Here is a 20,450-nt window from a genome sequence, read left to right on the forward strand (position 1 = left end):
ACCTCTTCTTCTTCCAGGCGGTCATCCACTTCCTGCAAGTCATCCTGGATTTCCTTCTCAAATTCTTTGTACGCATCACTGCATCAAGTTAACTGAAGCTCTTTAATCCAAACACAGAATTGTCTCTAGCAGGACATAAATTGGAAGAAAATTTTGCTGATGGCATTGCCACCTGGTGAACCAACTGATGCGGCAAGGCTTGTAAAATTGAAAAATATCAAAAAAAAAAAAAAACAGAAAGAGGAGGGAAAAGAAGGAACTTTGGAAGATATGACACGACGTATTTATACAAATAAGCATCACCAACACATACTGTGACCAGGGTACATGGCAGTAAAATGGCAAAGACAGCAGTTCTGTCTATTATAGATAACCATTTCAAAATCAGGTAGAATAAAGTCTAGAAAACTCAGCAAATACAGTATGCCGAAAAACAAGCAACGGATAGTTTCTAGAGAGAGAAACTCTGGGGAAAGGAAACCCTGGAGAGAGGAATCTTCTCGGAGGTGGTCTAACGGTCATCTTCCACCGGCGAAGTGCCCGGTGAGGTCGCCGCTGGTCAAGGATACGAGGCTCACCTGCAACGCGTCGTGCCGCCTGGTTCCTGGAGGGGCACAACGGCAGGGATCCCGTGGGCTTTCTGACGAATCGGGAGCTCTCGCCTTCATCTAACATTCTGTCTTGCAGGTGCTCCATCTCCACAGGGCTCCACTACATGGACCGGAAGGGGAAGCAGCCGGCGGGGGAGAAGGAGGAAGGAACGGCGAGAGGAAACGGTAAGTCTAAATCTTCTTCTGGAAAACAGAGCGGCGGTCGGGGGGAGCACTCCGGTGCCTGGTCGAGGCCGGGGCCGTGGGTGACTCACTGGCCCTCGGCCGCGGAGGTGGAGCGGCTGAGCCGCCGCTTCCCGGAAGTCGTCACACTTCCGGAGGAACCCATCGCGGCGGCTCGGCAAGAGTGGGACGGGCGGGCGGTCATGGTGCGTAGCCTTGGCCGCCGTGTTCCGGCCGAATGGGTAGCCAAGGACGTGGCTACCAGGGCTAACCTTAAGGAGGTGGTGGCCGTCCCTCTAACGGACGGCTACCTGGCTCTGCGTTTCCGGTCGACGGCGGACCGAGACGGGGCCTTAAATGAGGGACCCTGGGTGGTGGCGGGGCAGCTCCTCGCCATGGCTCCTTGGGTCCCTGATTTTGAGCCAGGGGAGGAGGCCGTTACTTCGGTAACGATGTGGCTTCGACTCCCCCGCCTGCCGCCGGAGTATTGGTCGCCGTCAACCATCTTGGAGATCGCGTCTAGGGCAGGCCGGCCGATCGCTGTGGACGGGGTCACCGAGCAGCGACGGGCGATGGGTTTCGCCCGGGTGAAGGTGGTGGTCGATGCCACCGCGCCCCTTAGACCTGGGATTTTGATCCAGGGGAAGACGAAGGTGCGGTGGCAGCCCTTCGTCTTCGAGAACGTCCCCATTCTCTGCCCCCTGTGTGGGCGGATGGGTCACCTGGAGGCAGCGTGTCGTTTTCCGGTGTTTACTCAATCGGCGGAGGGCGGGCCGCCAGGGGAGGGGGACCCTGGGGGTGGCTCTGTTCCGTCGGCTCCTGCAGCGGGGATGGAGACCCAAGGGCCGATTTTTGGCCCTTGGATGGTGGCGACACGGCAGAGACCTCTGCCGCGAGAGTCGCGACAACCACGGCCGAGGGAGCCCGAACCTGGACCCGAGTCCGCCCCGTCTCGGCCGCCACTCCCACCCCCGGCAGCTCGACCGGTGAGGGCCGCGCCTGGCCCTGGACCTGAGCCACCCTTAGCCAGGCCGACATCGCCGGTTGCCCTCCTGACCCTACCGGTGTCCCCGGCCCAATCGGTGAGGGCCGCGTCTGGTTCAGGACCTGAGCCATCCTTAGCCAGGCCGACATCGCCGGTTGCCCTCTTCACCCAACCGGTGTCCCCGTCGGACACCGACGGCTGGCAAAAGCCGTCGAAAGTGGCCCGGCGACGGTCACCGGCTGGTGGGGGGGGGGGTGGGGTTTACCCGGCAGCCACTGTCCCGCTATGGGTTGACACCGTCGATGACCTTGACGAGGTAGACCCGGAGCCGAGTTCTGGTCGCGCACTGGAGAGGAGGAGCCCGGATCACAGGTGGTCTGACCTGGGTCCCAGTGAACCGTGCAGCCGGCCTCGCGGTAACAAGCGGGCTAGGGCCCCGGTGGGCCTCGGGCATCCACAGGGCCCAGGAGCGCGGGCCCAGTCGGCCTTGCCTAGGTCGACCCAGCGGGCCAGGGCCTTCAGGGCCCGGCGTGCTTCGCGTGGGCCAGCGGGCGGGGCCCAAGACGTGCCGCGCGACGGGAGCGGGGGCTGCGCCGTTGGCGCGCCGCGTGCTGTCGGCGCGCCGCGTGCCGTCTGCGAGCCGCGAGTTCTGCGTGCTCGGGGCGCGCGGGCAGGCCGGGCCTACCGGGGCGCGCGGAGTGCACGGGCCCATCCGGGTTCGTTCACCACGCGGGCCCAGCGTGGACCGCGGGGGGGGGGGCTACTCATGGACAGCGGGCCCTGCTACAGGGACAGGGTCCGCGGGTCCAGCCTGGGGGGCTACTCAAGCCCAGCTTGGGGGGGGCCCACAAGCTCAGTTAGCTGCATGCATGGGCACCCAGGATGAGCGGGACCTGCAGTTCCAGGGAGATTCGACAGAGGACCCCGGGATGCTAGTAGGCCCGTTTCAGTATAGGTCCCCGGGTGGGGGATTGGCCTCAGTGCAGGGGACCCCTCTGACTGTTGGTCAGACCCCCCTCGTGCGGGCCCCCTGGGATACACTGGAGGGCCTTGGGAGAGGCCCAGATGGGGTCTATCGGTTTGGCTCTCCGACCCCAGCCTTGGGTGAGCGGCTGGAGGCTGCTCCTGAGGGATGCGAGTCCAGGGCTCATCTTGGACTGCATTTGGAGGAGAGTCCGACCGAGCCACTGACGCCACGAGAGGGTGTGGTTGGGGTGCCGCCCGGAGGGGCACCCTGTGAGGGGCCCTCTTACAGTGGTGACGGGGGCCATGGTTCCATGGGTATAGCTATGGCAGAGGGGGACCACCCAGCTGTCGTGCGACTCATTAGGGCGGCGGTCATGCGCGATGCATCTGGCGATGCATCTGGTGTGGTAGAGTAGCAGGGCGACCTAGGTCGCCAGCTTGACATAGCTCCCACGACCCAGGGGGAGGATGAGCCTGAGGTCGACCCTGCGGACTGTGATCCATGAAGGTTCTAGCCTGGAATTGTAGGGGGGCGGCCAAGCCGGCCTTCATGTATTCCTTTAAGTGGCTAGTGCAGGTCCATTGTCCAGAGATCTGTTTTCTTTGCGAGACGCGATTATCGGCGATGGACTGGTTCGACTGAGGCGGCGCCTGGGAAGGGACTGGGAGACCTATGCAGTTGAGTCCCAGGGGCTGTCTGGTGGCCTTTTGGTCCTGTGGAGGCGAGGGGTGGCGACGATTGATGTCTTCCACTACTGCCCTCAACAGGTAGTCATGGTTGTATCGGAACCTGATACTGACTCGTGGGTGTTGTGCGGTGTGTACGCGAGCACGGACTACAGGGTTAGGAGAGCTCTTTGGCAAGAGATCGCCAACCTGACTGCCCAGAGTATCCCGACGGTGTTAGTTGGTGACTTCAATTGTATCCAGAGTGCGGGTGATAAGAGGGGAGGTGCGGAGTTCACGGATAGAGTGGATAGGAGGGAGTTTCGCGACTTCGTAATGCGGAACGGTCTGGTGGACCTAGGTTTTTCGGGACCGCGGTTTACCTGGTGTAACAATCAATCCGGTAGTGCTAGGGTTTGGGAGCGATTAGATAGGGCCTTTGCGACCCCAGATTGGATCCTCCGGTTCCCTACCTGCTGTGTTAGTCACTTACCCCGGATTGCATCTGACCACTGCCCTCTGCTGATTTCCACTTCATCGGGACCTGGTCATCATAGTCCCTTCCGCTTCGAGAAGATTTGGCTATCGTACCCTCAGTCTTGGGACATCGTTCGCGATGCATGGCGTGTCCCGGTACGGGGAAATGCGATGCAACGGGTCTCCCGCAAACTTGAGATTACCAAACGGCGGCTTCGTCGTTGGAATCGCGAGGAAGTGGGCGATATCTTTCGGAGAGTGGAGGGGGTCGAGACTGCGATTGCTGATCTACAGAGGAGAGAGGATCTCGGAGGTGAACTTTCGGCGGAAGACATGACCGATCTCCGGGGACTTCTAGCGACCCACCATTCACTGCTACGGCAGCATGAGATTTTTTGGCGACAGAAATCTCGGGTCCAGTGGGTACGTGAGGGTGATCGCAACACTAGGTTCTTTCATCGGACGACGGTTATCCGGAGACAGCGGAGTATGATTCACTCATTGCGAGATGGGTCCGGTCAGCGTGTGGAGGGTGAGCCTGCCGTCAGACAGGCTTTACTTGATTTTTTCCGCACCAGATGGACGGAGGATGGAGGCCCTGATGTTGATGGCCTCCTTCCGAGGCCTGATGTGGGTATTGCTGATGATGAGAATATGACACTGGTTCGACCGGTGTCGGCGCGGGAGGTGGAGGAGGCAGTCTGGGCCCTGGCAGCGGATAAGGCTCCGGGACCCGATGGGTTCCCCCCTTTCTTTTTTCGGAGATATTGGGGTATCATTCGGGCTTCAGTGGTTGAGGCTGTGCAGTGCTTCTTCACTCAGGCAGCTATGCCTGAGGATTGGAAGGCCACCTTCATCACGCTCATTCCGAAGCGCCAGGAGGCGGTAGAGCCGGGACACTTTAGGCCCATCAGTTTGTGCACAACCTTGTATAAGGTTGTGGCGAGAATAATGGTGGGCAGGATCAAGCCTCTATTGCCGGGCATTATCAGTCAAGAGCAGGGGGCCTTTGTGGCGGGGAGAAACATTTCCCACAATGTTATGTTGGCTCAGGAGATGATGTGGGATCTTCAGCGAGCATCGAAGCGGCGCAGCTTGATGGTAGTCAAGCTAGATATGGAGAGGGCATATGATAGGATCAGGTGGAGCTTTCTGCGGAAGGCTTTAGAGACCTACGGTTTCCATAGGAGATGGATTGGTTGGGTCCTAGGGTGCGTCCAGAGGCCAAAATTCTCCATTTTGGTCAACGGCACACCGTCGAGTTTTTTCGAGTCCACTATGGGACTGCGGCAGGGATGTCCCCTATCCCCTTACTTATTCATTATTTGTTCTGATATCTTGTCTCGTTCATTGCAGGGTGCGTGCACTAGTCGGGAGCTGGAGGCCTATATCCCAGCACCGGGGGTGGGACCTATCTCTCATTTATTGTTTGCTGACGACTGTCTTCTTTTGACCAGGGCGCATGCTTCTGATGCACGGGTACTCGCTAGAGTGCTGGCAGGTTACTGCGCGGCGTCCGGACAGAGAGTTAACTTCATGAAATCAGCCATTCGGTTCAGCCCTAGCACGGAGATTAGAGTCAGACTGGAGATCAGGAGGATTCTGCAGATACCAGAGCAGGAGGGGACATTGGTCTACCTGGGAGTCCCTATCACAGGCCGGAGACTGCGGGTGACAGAGTGCTCCGGGCTGGTACAGCGGGTCGAGGCCAGGCTGGAGGGATGGAGGGCATCATCTCTATCCATGATGGGGAGATTGACACTGGTCAGATCGGTGTTAGGATCTATGCCGGTATATCTCATGGCCAACACTGTGGTCCCAAAGACGACTCTGCTGAAGATTGAACGTCTTCTTCGGAGCTTCTTGTGGGGGTCTCATAGTGGGGGCCATGGGGTACATCTGGTGGCTTGGGAGCACGTCTGCCTCCCCATCAGTGAGGGTGGTCTGGGAGTGCATTCCCTCTTGGAGCGGCGTGAGGCCCTTGTTGCTCGACACGCAGCTCGCTTCTTGCTGGAGCCGCAGGGGCTTTGGAGCAGGGTGATGGCAGCCAGATTTGGCCGAGGGGGCTCTGAGGTGGCACGGAGTGGCCGCCGAACTTCCTTTATGTGGCGCGAGATTGCGAGGTATTTGCCGACTGTGTCGGCTAACACCAGGTGGCTGATAGGCGATGGGCGGAGCGTCGATGTGACCGATGATCCATGGGTGGACACTTTGCCTCTGAGATGTTGGCCGACGATGGTGGATACTGAGGCAGCAGAGGGGCTTCGGGTGTGTGACCTCCTAGCACCAGGGAGGACAGAGTGGGATGATACCAGACTACATCAGCTGTTTGGGACACATCTTGCTGCGAGGGTACGGTCCCTTCCAGTACCAGCTTGCGAGGGGCCAGACGTTAGGGTCTGGGGCACCTCATGCAGGGCCAGTGTCAGGCTGGGTGATCTATCCCGGGTCATCCAGCAGGAGCATGAGCGAGGACCAGACTGCGCCTGGATTTGGAGGTCCGGCCTCCAGCCGAGGGCAGCACTCTTTTTATGGAAGGTGATGTGGGATCGCCTTCCGACGAGAGCAGTGTTGAGCCGGCGTGCTTTGGGGATTCCCGCGGAGTGCGGGGTTTGCAGTGTTGATGAGACTGTGGATCATGTTCTATTTCAGTGCACTTGGGCGAGATCGACATGGCTGTGGACAGGTATCCCGGAGGAGGTGTGGCAGGAGAGGAGCCTCTTCCTGCATTTGATACGACAGGGGTTGGCCAGTCCCGGGTCATGCCAGGAGGCCATCCGAGCGACTTGCACAGCCCATCAGATCTGGCTGGCAAGGAACGCTCGCATTTTCAGTGGGCGCAGGATGTCGCCGAGGTTTGTTGCGGAGTCTGCTCGAGCACTAGCGATGGAGTCCAGACTTCCTACCCCCTCAGACACACCCTTGACAGCTTGGGACACCTGGGGTTCCTCTACTGCTCAGGCAGCTCCTTGGACGGTGTTTTTCACCTGGGAGCCCCCACCCCCGAGCTTCCTCAAGGTAAACTTTGATGGGTCGGTGCTGGACAGAGGTACGCGAGGCGGGGCAGGCTTCGTCATACGGGACCCTCACTCTAGGGTTGTGGCAGCAGGTGGCTGCCAGTTGTTCGTCACATCAGTTCCAGGGGCAGAGCTGCGAGCTGCCTGGGCAGGTCTTCGCCATGCTCGGCAGGTGCTGCAGGCCAGCTCGATCATCCTGGAGGGTGACTCGGCTACAGTTATTGGCTGGATCCGGCGGGGACTGAGTGGTGAGAGCATCGACCATCCTCTGATCCGGGACATTAGGATGATGGTGAGGGATGGCGTGGCCTTTGAGGCCAAGCATGTATTCAGGGAGGCCAACGGGGCGGCTGATTGGGTGGCTGCATTCGCGGCCCACCACTCTGGATACGCTCTGTGGGTGGGAGAGAGAGAGTTGCCATTGGCACTTCGTGAGATTGTGTATTTTGACTTTATTGGGTGTATTCAGACACGCGTTGTCTGAAACCCGGCTTTAGCACAAAAAAAAAAAAAAAAAAAAAATACAGTATGCCAGCAACAAGTTTCAGCTTATGCCTTAAGGGTTCTTTGATGCTACCAAGAAACATTCATAAAGACCAAAAAGAACACTAGAAAGAAGAAAACAACAGTGCAATTGTCATGCCATGTATCAAACATCCCTCTCCGATCATCAGTGAAGCCATCCTCCAACTAACTGGCAGACTACATTGTTTGAAATATATATCTTCCATTTGACAGGAGGGTTTCTGATATCTAAAACTACAAAACATTCCATCTATTAATGTCCCAGAAGTCCCTTTTCACCACTAACAGCCAAGGTTTAGAGATGAATTTAGATCGAGAAAAGCCAGCCAACCTTTAGCTTCTGTGACATTTTTCATTGCCTGTGTCCCACGTGTTCCTAAATCACATATGGAGTTTTAGCAGTGATTCATCAAGGAGTTCTTACTTTGCACTACAGCCAGAGGTATCAAACAAAAGATAATTTATTTTCCATTTAGCATTACTAAGGTTGATGTGCTATCGCAACAAACAGAGAAACTATAGGGTAAGTGGTTACCCGTGTCAAGTGGAATAATGCAAAGAAGCTTTGCTCATTTTCAAGAACTACCTTATTGTGGTCAACATATTTTGGCTTGTGCATTTAAAGCTTTTTAGTTTCCCTAGTACAAAGTATCAATTACTATTAATCATTAATAGAGAAAACTATGGAACAAAAAGAATCAATCCACACTATTCTTTGGAAGATCCACACCGCTAGTCATTGGTGGGTCAGATCTCGCATACATACTTCAACAAACTCTTCTATTAGACGGCACAGATCTTGCATCCTGGCATGCCAACAAAGGGTTTCCAATGTTCACCACCTTGAAACAGCCATAAATTGATGTAATAATCTTTGCTTGCTCTCACATTTGCTATCGTCCATCCTATTGTCTAAAGATGTAATACTTCAAATTTTGCCAATGCAATTACTCTGAGATAAATCATCCCCTTTCCCCTTTTTCTTTATCTTTTCTCCATTCCAAGGTTTGGTTAACCTAACAAGCAGCTATCTACATCTATCTTCGGTTCCCTCTTAATGATTGATGATTGGTAGGTTTCAGCACCTTCCTGATAAATCTAAAAAAAGGAAATCTCATCTTAATAATTGTAATGGTACAACTATATGGACATAAGTTCTGCCTTCAATAAATTTCTTATTCTGTTTTACATGCGCCAAACAACCGTTCAACTAACTTGTTGGATGATGATCAGCCCACCTCAGTTACATACATTGTTGGAGGTATCTGATAGATTAGGAAGGGTGCAAAAATCTCCAATAATTCCTCAGAATGCAATGCTGAATGTATTCAGTATTCTTGCATGACGTATTTATAGCTATTTTAACTTCTTGAGATTCTGTTTTTAAGCACGGTGGATTTCTTGTTTGCCACGGCCATCCAGCATGAGATTTAGAGTTTAACCATCCTAAGCAAAACCAAGAGCATGCACACATTCATGGTGCCTGTGACATGAGGAAAATAGGTCCAAGCATAACAAGAAAGAGAGGATTCCAGAAGTTATAAATTCTGATGAACATAAATTCTATTAAACAATTTTAGTCGCAGCAAATTAGGTCCGTAACTCCTCAAAACTTCATCAATATATCATTTTATCAATTCAAAACTAGTTAAAATTGTGTCGTACTGATTTTCAATCCCTCTCAGAAAGAACCTAAATTTATATAGAAATGCGAAGGTTCGCTCACAGTGGTCATGATACAACTAAACACCTTCTACTCTGGAAAGAAGCTATGGATAGCATTTGAATTTGGCAAAAGAAAGACATGGAAATTGTTAACACAAGTCCTAGAGAAAAATCTGACATATGAGCAGGGATTTAAGTTATAGCCAGCATGGTACAGGAGGATAACATGCCACTGCTTTTCTGGTATGCGGCATTGGCAGAGTACTGGTTGCTTGCCCATTATTGACATGCTGTTGCATAGTGCATGCCAAGCATGGCACAACAAGGTATGTACCATGCCCATGCTAGGTCAGCATGCCACCAGCATGTGATGCTTCAATCCTCATATAAAAGCGTAATTTTAAATATGGCAACTCTTAAAAATAGGGTCCCAAGAATGTAATACAAGTTTACTAATATATAAATATATTGGACAAATATCTATGTTCAACGTAATTAACCTAGCAAACTCAGCCTTAAGCAAGAGAATATGTTCAGAGCTCCCATTTCTCGATTTAACAAAGATAAAAACAAGTTAAGCATAAAAGGTTGAACTCGGGATTATACACACTCCAAAAATATTTGTTACTATTTATTAGCAAAAAAGGGACCTTCATTAAAAGTTGCAAACTTTTTATAGATAAAGACCCAAGGAAGATTCTTTTTGTTTTTCAAGAGCAGATAACTTTTCACTAATCTTAGAACTACAATTTCCAGACAGTTCAAAGACTTAAGAGTACAATATATGTTGATTATTCTTAAAATTCTAATGCAATGAATCCACTAATTCAAATGAACAGGAGTGCCTGTAGCCTCCAGGTTACAGAAGCTATCAGGAATTTCCAAAGTAGAACCATGTACCTGATGAGCTTGCCAGGAGAATGTACTTGAAGAAATGATTCATGAAACATATGTATTTCCAATCTAGTTCATGATTGGTTGCATAAATTGTTCCATAAAAGAGATTTGGATACAGGAGGACTGTTTATAGGAATACAGTGAGAGATTGTGTGAATTCATTTTTAATGGTTTCCTAACAATACAGTAGGTTTAGCTTCTCAAATGCTTCAAGACATGTTGGACAAGGTTCGCACAACTGTCAAAAGACAGTTTCCTAATTATTAAAACAACTAGCATTGCTCCAAACTCAAACCAACAAAGAAAAATCAGTTTCATAGTCCATCAAGCAATAGAAAGCATAAAATCATGAGAAGTTATGATTATAGATTTGGTGATAAAGGAGCTTACTTGATATCAATCTTTACAGGTTCAATGCCACGTGCACGGAGATCAGCATCCTTGTTATCAAAGAAGCCTTCAGGTAATGCTCCTTTAACCTGCTTGGCTTCCAGATTGTCCTGCTGTTTTGATGGTTGACTGAGCTGCTTGGACTGCATATTATCACTTTCTTCCTTTCTATCAAAGAAGTCATCAGGAGGAGCTCGCTTTAGCTGCTTGGCTTCTAAACTATCTGTATTTCTTGGAGCTTCGCTTTGTTGTCTGGAAGACTGATTTTCACTTTTTTCCTCTTTATCAAAAAAGTTTTCAGGAAGAGCTCCCTTAAGTTTCTTGACACTAGTGTCATCCAACCTTTTTGATGGCTGACCTAACTTGGCAGATTCTTTAGTTTCACTTCTTTCCTTGGTCTCTGAATCAACCTGCTCATCAGTCTTCTTCACAGATTCTGGCACCCTCAACGACTGGCTCACAGGAGGAGAAACTTCTTTCTTCCCTTGTCGATGATCAGAGATATCAGATCCAACTGATGAGCTAGCAGAATGGATCTTTGCTCCAGTAAATGTATCTGGACGACAGTATGTTAATCAGTTGGCTGGTAAAATATTGGTTGGAAGAGTTTAAATAGTGTAAATAGACTGGATAAGCATGTCAAAGTGGTTATTTGGGTCAGAAGTATTGCAAGTTGCAGCAATAATGAAACACAAGAAAATGGCAACATTAACTAAGTATGAAAAATATCATTAAACTGAACTAAATATTAGTCTATGCACTGTCTGTTGCTATTGCATGAAATAGCTAAGCATTATCGAAATATAAACATCGTCAAAATATAACCATTGTTGACATACAACCATGAAAACACAAAAAATTGCATTACTTTAGAGTTTAGAATATCTTTTCTTTCCCAACAATTAAAGCATCTCCATTCTCCAATCTCTCTCTCTCTCTCTCTCTCTCTCTCTCTCTCTCTCTCTCTTCCCCTTTTAATCCCTTCTAGCCCAGCAATATATTTCCTTCATTTAGGGGATCCTCAAGCTAGTGACTAATAATATCCCAATTTCCTGGATTATGACAGCTGACAAGTAACAAAAGAAGAGCAAAGAGAACTACTTGAGATGAATGAGTTGCACAAATTAAGGGGAAAGTAATGAAGATTCAACTGATAGGGTATGGACATGTATTACTCACACTGGAGGGGGGCTCCAGTAAGAAGAGGTACATTAATTTGTTCTAAAAGATGCAAGAAAAAGTGGGGAAGACATAAGGCAACATGGGTGGGGGTTATGTTAAAAAAATATTGACAAGCTTGAAATAATATAAGAGTGGCCCTAAATAGGACTGCTTGTGAACAAGCATTCAACAAACCATCCCTAGATAGTCAGGATGAGGCTAGATGGTTATGATTATGGTTGGTTAAGGAACTACTTAAGAAGAATGGGAAGTCACATGGGCATAAATTGCTAAAGGGATAAAAAAGATAAGATTTCAATAACATTACCAATATACAAGCATATCACATCTCTTTTAGGGGAAGAAAAACTTTCAGGATCCCGGATAAAGAAATGAGATTTATGTCTCAATCCTTAATCATGTAAATAGGTAGGCCACCGCCCTTGCTAAATCATGAATTGGGTATATGTGGTCTAGAATCCAGATAGGGACAAGATTTCAATCAACAACAAAGATTTAGAGGACTATGCCACAAAAATGGAAAGCCCCATGAAGCAAAAAATATTACACAAGTGAAGATAAGAAGTCAAAGAGGCTGTCAGCACACCAGCTAGGTTTCTTATCAGATTAAAAACCTAGCTTACACTGCTACTATTCCAAGGGAACTTTCTAAATCATTGACGTATTTCTTAGCAATTTTTATGATGTCACTTTAAAAGAAATGCAGTTTCAATCTCATTTACTGAATAGCATGAGAAACCTGGTTCCTGGTGCCCCTCCAACCATTTTGACAAAATGTGAGCATAAAGAACATCAGGGGAAGAACTTGAGCATTAGTGGATGACCAAATTCACTCTAGCTTATAGTTTCTTATCATTTGAAACCCAACAATAATGCACTTTTCGAGAACACAGCCTAAGTAGTTATCTTACCAGTCTTTTGCCTTTTTTCTTCTTGCTTATCAAAAAAATTTGCAGGCAGTGTGGAAGATGACCTTGGCTTCTGCATCTCTGCTGGAGGTTCAGTATTTACATTATTGCCACGAGTCAGTCCAGCAGCACTAGCTTTTACGTTCTCAATAGCCTGTTCAAAGAACACATTGGCAATATACATCACCAGAATATATAACATATATAACAGATCTGCTTCTCAGTTAAATGTCAACACATGCATTCAGCAAATAAAATGTGAGTTCATAAATAATGAAAAGTTAATTAGAAGCACAGAAAATGATGAAGATTGGAGATGATAAAAGAAACCATAGTAACCATAAATCTATGGCATTATTCATATTATTGCAAAAAAAAAATAAAGCACAGATACACAACCAGTGAATTGTTAGAAAATAACTTTAGGAAGAATTGTAAAAGGCAGCAATATGCAACACTGACATGATGTTACATCCAGTTATAGTATGGTTCATCCATTCAGTCTACTTATCCACCCCATTATAAGTCAACAAGATACCATTCAGAATGTCCTTTTATCTTTCCAACTGATCCTCACTCCAATTGTTAAATTTGGTACTTCTGCACTTTCATTTCAAAAATTAAAAGGAATTTTATTTTCCAAATCAGTATGCTGCAATAACTCGACTATAAGGTTAAACCATCCAAAACTTCAATGCACTTGTATACACATATATCTTAAAACACCTATATGAAACAAATAACTATAGCAAAGGAAACCATTCCTAAAAAATTAAAAGATATATCCAAGGTATCACCATAGACAGTCACATTGACAACTGAGGAAACCAATCCTTGTATTCTTATAATACTTTATTGTTGAAGCATAGTTTATATCAGTACATTAATAACAAAGTTGTTGTCCAATAGAACAAAAGTCCAAATCAACTAAATAAATCAAGTCTTCTCCGTATAAAAAAAAAGAAATTTGATGAATTATATGTATACCAAGCAGAGGACCAGCAAATGCAAAAATTTAAGGAACATAAAGCAGCAAAAATCTTACCTCATGATGCTTTCGGGAAGCTTGGTGTGCAGGCCAAAGTGATTCAGATTTCAGAATAACATTACAGACTCTGCAAACTGGTTGATCATATTCATTGTACCTACACAAAGAAAAGTCTTAACTTAAGCTGACTGTAATAATATACACATTTAACATTCCAAAACAAGTTATAATTCCACAGCAAGAACAGCATGTTTGCCAAATGTCAAGCCTAATTGCTACGTCAACCAAGGCATATGTGGTAGTTCAATAAGCTATCTGTCTCTTTCATGAGAAAAAAATACAAGTCGGAAAAGTTCTCACCGCAAACCTAAACAAATTGAATGAAGCAGAATGATTTCAGTAAATATGTGCCCAATCTTGATTCATTTTCAGCTAGTTTGGCCATTTTAGGTCGAGTAAATATGTGCCCGATTCTAGCAAGTAAGCTTCCCCTCCTCTTCCTAGATCCTTCAAAGAAGATTTCAATACCATCCCCTGTCGAAACTTCCACAGATCGCCATATTACGTCTATATTATCTCAATCAGTTTTCATCACTTGGCCTCAATCGGTGCAGCCCCTATGGCTGCAAACCTATTCTTTTCCTAGATCTAATGTACATCCATCTCAACATTCTCGAATATGTATGATTCAGTTTATTTCCCGTAACAACATTTATTGTCTAACATTTTGGCCATACAAGCATTTTCAGCATCCTTGTCATTTCATAAATTTTTCTTTTTGTCGCTAAGGTATGTGTATATCACATGACACCATAGGGGCACCTATGCAATTCATTCATCTACTTCTAATATTATACATATGTCTTCATCTATCTTCCATTCTTTTGTATAACGAATCCTAGATAACAAAGTAAATCACCCCATGGTGTCTCTTAACCATTAACCAATCGAAGTCCTCATCTTCATTTCTGTTTTCTTTTGTTGAAATTGCATTCCATATTCTCCGACTTTGTTCTTTGAATTTTTAAAACTATAACCCTCTAAGGCTCTTTTATAAATGTAATTTAGCATTTTATCTTGTCTTCTTCTCATTAATCTACACTATATCATCTATAAATAGCATATACCAAGATATAACACTCGGAATATACGTATTAAGTTTATTTGTGATTAGTGTAAAAAGATATGAGCTTAATGATGATCCTCGATGTAAGTCAGCTATAATGTGGGATATATTGTTCCACGACTACAGCTAGTATTTGCTGCTAGACATGTCATCAATAATTTCGATGTATCATAATATGCACACCTTTCATTCTTAAACCCACAAAGTACCTTTCCTGGTACTCTATCATGAGCTTTCTCCAAATCCAACAAAGACCACATCCAGACTCTTCCTTTTTTCCCTCTATTTTTTCCCATAGATTTCCTAAAAAGATAAGCGTTACCATTCACCTGCTTGGCATATAACCAAATTGGTTTAACTAAGATCATTCTCATTTTTCTTAATCTTTGTGGTGTCACCCTAACTCTATCGAGTGGCTTTTGAGTTTAATCGCACAACAATCAAAGCATTTTGTGCATCTCCTTCATTCATATAGATAAATACCAATAGTATTCCACTTATCTAGCATTTTCTTGGTTCTGGAAACTTGATTAAATAAGTTAATCCAACCAACAAATATAGTCGCCTTAAATTCAAGGAAGTCCATCCAAAAGCATGATGATTTTCAGAACATTTGGTGTTGTTGGAAGAACTAGGAAACTAGCGTTAGGGGACTAGCCTAGACATTTTTGCAGCCTACTTATGCACATTTTTCCAGTGTTAATAATTGCAAAATTTCCCAATAAGAGATAAAATATCATGATCATGCCCATTGCATCCAATATATCTCGTCTTCATATAAGCAGTGAAACGATATTGCCTCCAGGATTCTTGTGATACATCAGAACAAGTGTTGCTTCTTTTTTCATACATCATAGGAAAATTACTCACAATAGAGATTTGGTTTGGGTATACACCTTTTTCTAAGGAGATTTGTTTAACATGACAGATAAAAGGGATGCAAAAGACATTAGGGTATAGTTTTGGAGTGGTTTTGGATTTATATAACTGTATTTGACAAAGCTTCAATCAAAGTTCGTCGTCTTAGTACCAGACCCTATATCGGTACCACACTACCATAGTGTCAGTACGGTATGGTACAAAATTTTTTTAACATACCGAGTGTTGATATGCCATCCATACTGGATACCGGTACGATACGGCACGCCCCATACTGCTCGATTCAGGCCGGTACGGCATACCTTGTCTTCAATCATAATATGTGAGTTGTAATGCTAAATGAAAGAATTGATTTTTTTTTTAGTATTATTGACCTTTACTGAATCTCTCAACATAAAAGCATCCAATTCCACCTCTCTTTAGGTGAAAAAAGAAGCAAAATCCATGTAATGCTTTAGGGGAAAAAAATTATACTTGGGTTTGCTTGTAATTTTTGCCTCGAGAGCAATGGTGGTTGAACCATACAAAATTTGTGGAGGATACTAGCCTTCAAGATATGAAAGCCATTCAAGTATCCACACTTGAAGGACTTAAAAGTAACAAGTAAATTAGATGGAAATGGTGATGACAGAGTAATGTTATGTCCACAAACTATTTATCCACTTTGTTACTCACATTTGTGTGGTAGCATGCGATTGAAGTTATTTTCGAATTCAGAAAGTCATATTAAACATTATTGTTGTGCTCTCTCTAATCATCTACAGCCACAACAATGAACAAAATGGTGTGGGCATAGATTGCTCAAGATGACATTTGTAGAAAATTAAATTTAAGAGTGGTTGATATTGTTAAGATGAAAGACATGAACTTCATCTCACATTGTATTTCTTTGATAAAGTCATAATGAGGCACCAATATTGGTTATCAAAATTTATGATCGAACAAGACCAAATGCACCTTTATGCCATTGTTGATATCATTACTTTAAGTGTTGTTAGCTAATGATGAATGAGAGAAATCTAGGCATTGATTGAGCTCTCGATACACAATCAGCTTGTACGTAAGTAAAAACTTGATATACACATTCAACATATAAACTCATAAAAAGAATGAAAATTATAAGTATAACATAGAACGAACACGATTTCAGTGTTATTGCTTAAAACAACAACAACAGCAGCAGCAACAATAAAAGGAGCATTTTCAAAACGCACTTTTCCATTTGGTAGTTGTTCAGTAAACACATGCAATAGAAGCAACTTTTGTTGGTAAGAGAGTGTGGAAAATTGTATTATTCAAAATCTAAGTTTAAAGTGGGTTTACTAGGTGTTTGATATGAAATTGCAATTGGTTTTAAGGTTTATCTTTGGCCTTATCCATGCTAATTTTCAAATTTACGATTCAAGCCCTAACTTTTGACCACAAATAGTCAGATTTGAGTTAATAGAGAAAAATATGATGTGAAACTATATACAAACAGTCATGATTGTATGTAATCAGCTCCCAACCTAGGCTGAGGAAACTTTGTGAAAGAGAAGCTGATGCCATAAAAACTTGGAAAGCCAATTGGCGTGAAGGAAATCCTACTTATTTGTTGAATAGTTGAAGTTCATGCATCCCCATGAGCAACCCCTCTGAGACCCCATAATTAAAGAAATGTAGATTGCAGACAAAGCAGGAATGAAGCAGTTTTTAATATAGGGAATTCCATCCCCCTCCTAGGAAAAATTATAGGCTTGGCAACAAGCGGGCAACAAGCGAGCAACAATCCAAGGATCCTGCCTTTATATTTATATATTAAAAAAAGGACAAAGTTAAGTTTTCAGTGCATATTCAAGAGCGTTATATTGTTTTTTCTACAGTTTCAATGATATTCATATAACAAAGAGACCAAGAATGAAGATTTCACCGCGACAGTACTGGATGATCTTAAATACCTCACAAGGGGGGAATCAATGCGCTTATCCCGTTTCTGTGCAGACTCTCTCAATTTCGTTCGAAACAAAGCCTTCCTCTTATCCATTGCCGATTAATCCTAAACAAACACCAACTTCACTCCTGCTCCAGATGTCCTGCGATGCCACAATAAAATTATATATTAAAATAAATAAAGTGAAAACAACAAATGATCAACGTGATTTCCATCAAGAATTGTTGAAGCCCAGACGGAATTGGGGGCAATGGATTTCTATAACCTGAAGGAAGCTGAAGGATTTATGAAATAGGAAAAAGAGAAATCGTATTTCATGGAAATAGCTTGATTCTTCCAAAATTCCTCGAGACTGAGATGTAAATATACAAAAATAAGATAGAAAGTTAAAGAAACTGACCTAAATTCCGTCCGCAGAATCCAAAATTACAGCCAGTCTTCTGAACTCTTTAGGGCTTCTTGGTTCCCTTTTTGCTTCTCTCTCTTTTGTTTGGTTTAGGTCATGAGCGCCTTCGAGCCAAGCGCTTGGAAGGGAGATGGGAAGGAGAAAAGGCGTCACGAAGGTTTGGTCGGATTTGGCCGTATCAATAGAAATCCATAGTTTGAATATTTTAAATTTTAGCCATATCCCATATTTATACCCAAACATTTCTGGATATGTTTTTGGAGTTATTTTTGATGCCCTGAAAAATTATGACATCCTACACTGAAAAACGTTTCAGATTTGAATTTAGAATTCAAACTCGACTAAATATGTTATTGGGCCCATTCCCTGGACTCAAATCTAAATTTTTAAATTGGGTTTGAATCCAATTTTTGAATTGATACGGCCTTCTACTATTATCCACCTACATAACGATTAATTTTGATTGGTTAATTCGACCTTCACCGATGATCCGCTACTATAATGGCTCCAATAATATATGTATTTCGTGTGTATCTCATGGGTGGACAAAATGCATGACAAGGAACCAAGAAATAAATTAGGAGTGGGGAACAATATAGCCACAAAACGAGATGACCCAACACAACAAAGCTGGACCCAAATCCTACTAAGCTAAAATATGAAAGACTTAGCTTAAAATTAAATTGTGCTTAATGGCTACTTTGAAAAAACATGGGTGAACCATGTGTTTGAATCCATTGCCTAGAGTGCAAGACGAACTAGATTAGGAGATTATACCATGCTAAGATATATTTGATCGAGCACATTCCATATGATCTAAGTTCCCGTCACAACGAATGTGGATTTTTCAAAATTGGACCAACTAGAATGAAATTGGAAGGACCGAATTGGACTAAATTTGAGGCTCAATCCAACCCAGATCCACTAAGATATTTTGTTGAGGTTTTAGTCCAAACCACGATAAATTCAGAGCTAGATGGGAGTTAGCCCTCGAAGAGCAGATAAGTTTAGTTGAAGATAGTAATTGGGTAGGATCTTTAGAAAACTTGCAGCATTTGCTGCTCTGCCCTCCTTAATTTTTTTTTTTTTAAAAAAAAAAAAAGTGGAGGAAGAGCGTTGAAATCAAATGCGATTTATCGTGCAAGTCTTGGATAAATTGATGGATCACATCCAATAGATGCCCACAAATGAAGAGACTGGAAATTGATGATGGTTTTGTATAATTTTATTAAAGTTTTAAAACCTTTCACACTTGTTATTATATCCATGTCTTTTGCTTAGTCGAGGAGATAGTACACGTTTATGCCATATTGGAATAGTAGAAAAAGTACATGGTAAAGTTCTCAAAAAAAACATTTGAACTAGGACAAAGTAGATGACTTGCAACATAAGGAACAAGGGTCCCATTTAGAATTGAGAAACAAGAGACTTATGAAATAAATAGTTTTTGGTTCTTGAATTCTATGGCGCAAATGAATGGGAAATGAATCAAAAAGGATTACAGCCAGTTGGGCAATACATGGTTTATCGAACACATAAGCTTCCAATGTAGATTAAACCCAGCAAACTAAATCAGAGCAGCTTAGTTTAGAGTAAATAATCATCAGCTTATTCACATTTGAAATATATAATATTATATTCTTGCATAATTCACTAGAGGCTTTTATTTGGAATTCTCTTCAAATGTTTATCTCGTAGTTTTTAGTATTTCTTTTTCTAAAAGGAAAGCTATTGAAGTTTTTTCCTCATGCCCTCATTAGTTTTCTTAATGCTTTAACCCAAATCATATTGGCAAACACCTCATTCAAACCGGTTTATTGAGTTGTCTTGCATTAGTCAATTATCAACCCAGAATCGTGTCTTTCTTTTTTCCATTTACTTTTTCAAAATATGGTTTTAGGATTAATCTTCCATAGTGTCTAATGTTACTCCTTCATCCTTATTGGGCTCTGAATACTTGTTCAAAAATAGCTCTTGGCCCCAAAGCAGATTAAATTGTTAGATGAACATGATGTACATCTGGTTTAATCTGCATGCAATGTGCCTTACTAATCTATCTTTCTTCAAGTTGATCTACATGGTGGTGTCATCACTAAAATAGCTGCTCATGGCGACATTGTTTCTGCTACCATGGAGATGAGATCAATGATATTTATTCATGAGAGTTATTTTTCAGCAATTATTTATTACTTAATCTCTGAAAGTTATACAAAAATTATATATATATATATATGTATGTATGTATGTATGTATAAAAGCTAGACTAGTTATGTTTTAGGAGTAACATAGATATAGATATATAACAAATTCAGTCCCGTTAAAATCATAAAATAATTGTTATTTCATAACATGGCCTAGGTTATACTCCAACTCTACAAGGTTTTTAGAACCATTAAATTCAACCATTTTGCTAGATGGCTAATAGTGAGGTGATCAAGATTCGCGATAACTGGATGATGATGAGGGACAGAGGGGTTGTCCAGGCGTAGCATGTATTTAGAGAAGCCAACGGGGCTGCGAATTGAATGGCCACCTACGTGGCTAATCATGTCAGTAGCATCCTGTGGGCGGAGGATGGGAAGCTACCTCGGAAGCTCCGTGATATTTTGTTTTCCAATTTTATTGGATGCATCTGTACACATGTTGTATGAATCATCCAGTCTAGCAAAA

The 20,450-nt window shown here is 44.1% G+C and overlaps 1 protein-coding gene across 1 annotated transcript in view; it reads right to left on the minus strand.

Annotated features, from left to right (window-relative positions):
• The window catches only part of LOC103705063 (zinc ion binding protein), an 18,820-nt gene extending 721 nt beyond the window's left edge, over window positions 1-18,099 (minus strand). The window contains exons 1-6 of the mRNA XM_008788659.5: window positions 17,775-18,099; window positions 17,382-17,516; window positions 13,497-13,596; window positions 12,455-12,605; window positions 10,362-10,917; window positions 3-78 (exon numbers count right to left, since the gene is read on the minus strand). Coding sequence (XP_008786881.2) covers window positions 3-78; window positions 10,362-10,917; window positions 12,455-12,605; window positions 13,497-13,596; window positions 17,382-17,467 — 969 coding nt within the window. The 5' untranslated portion in view covers window positions 17,468-17,516; window positions 17,775-18,099. The remainder of the gene's footprint in view (window positions 1-2; window positions 79-10,361; window positions 10,918-12,454; window positions 12,606-13,496; window positions 13,597-17,381; window positions 17,517-17,774) is intronic.
• Between the last annotated feature and the right edge of the window lie 2,351 nt (window positions 18,100-20,450).

Source organism: Phoenix dactylifera, chromosome 14 (assembly GCF_051530095.1).
Source record: "Phoenix dactylifera cultivar Ajwa chromosome 14, Ajwa_hap1_PhDact_Kaust_v1.1, whole genome shotgun sequence".
Taxonomy (NCBI): domain Eukaryota; kingdom Viridiplantae; phylum Streptophyta; class Magnoliopsida; order Arecales; family Arecaceae; genus Phoenix; species Phoenix dactylifera.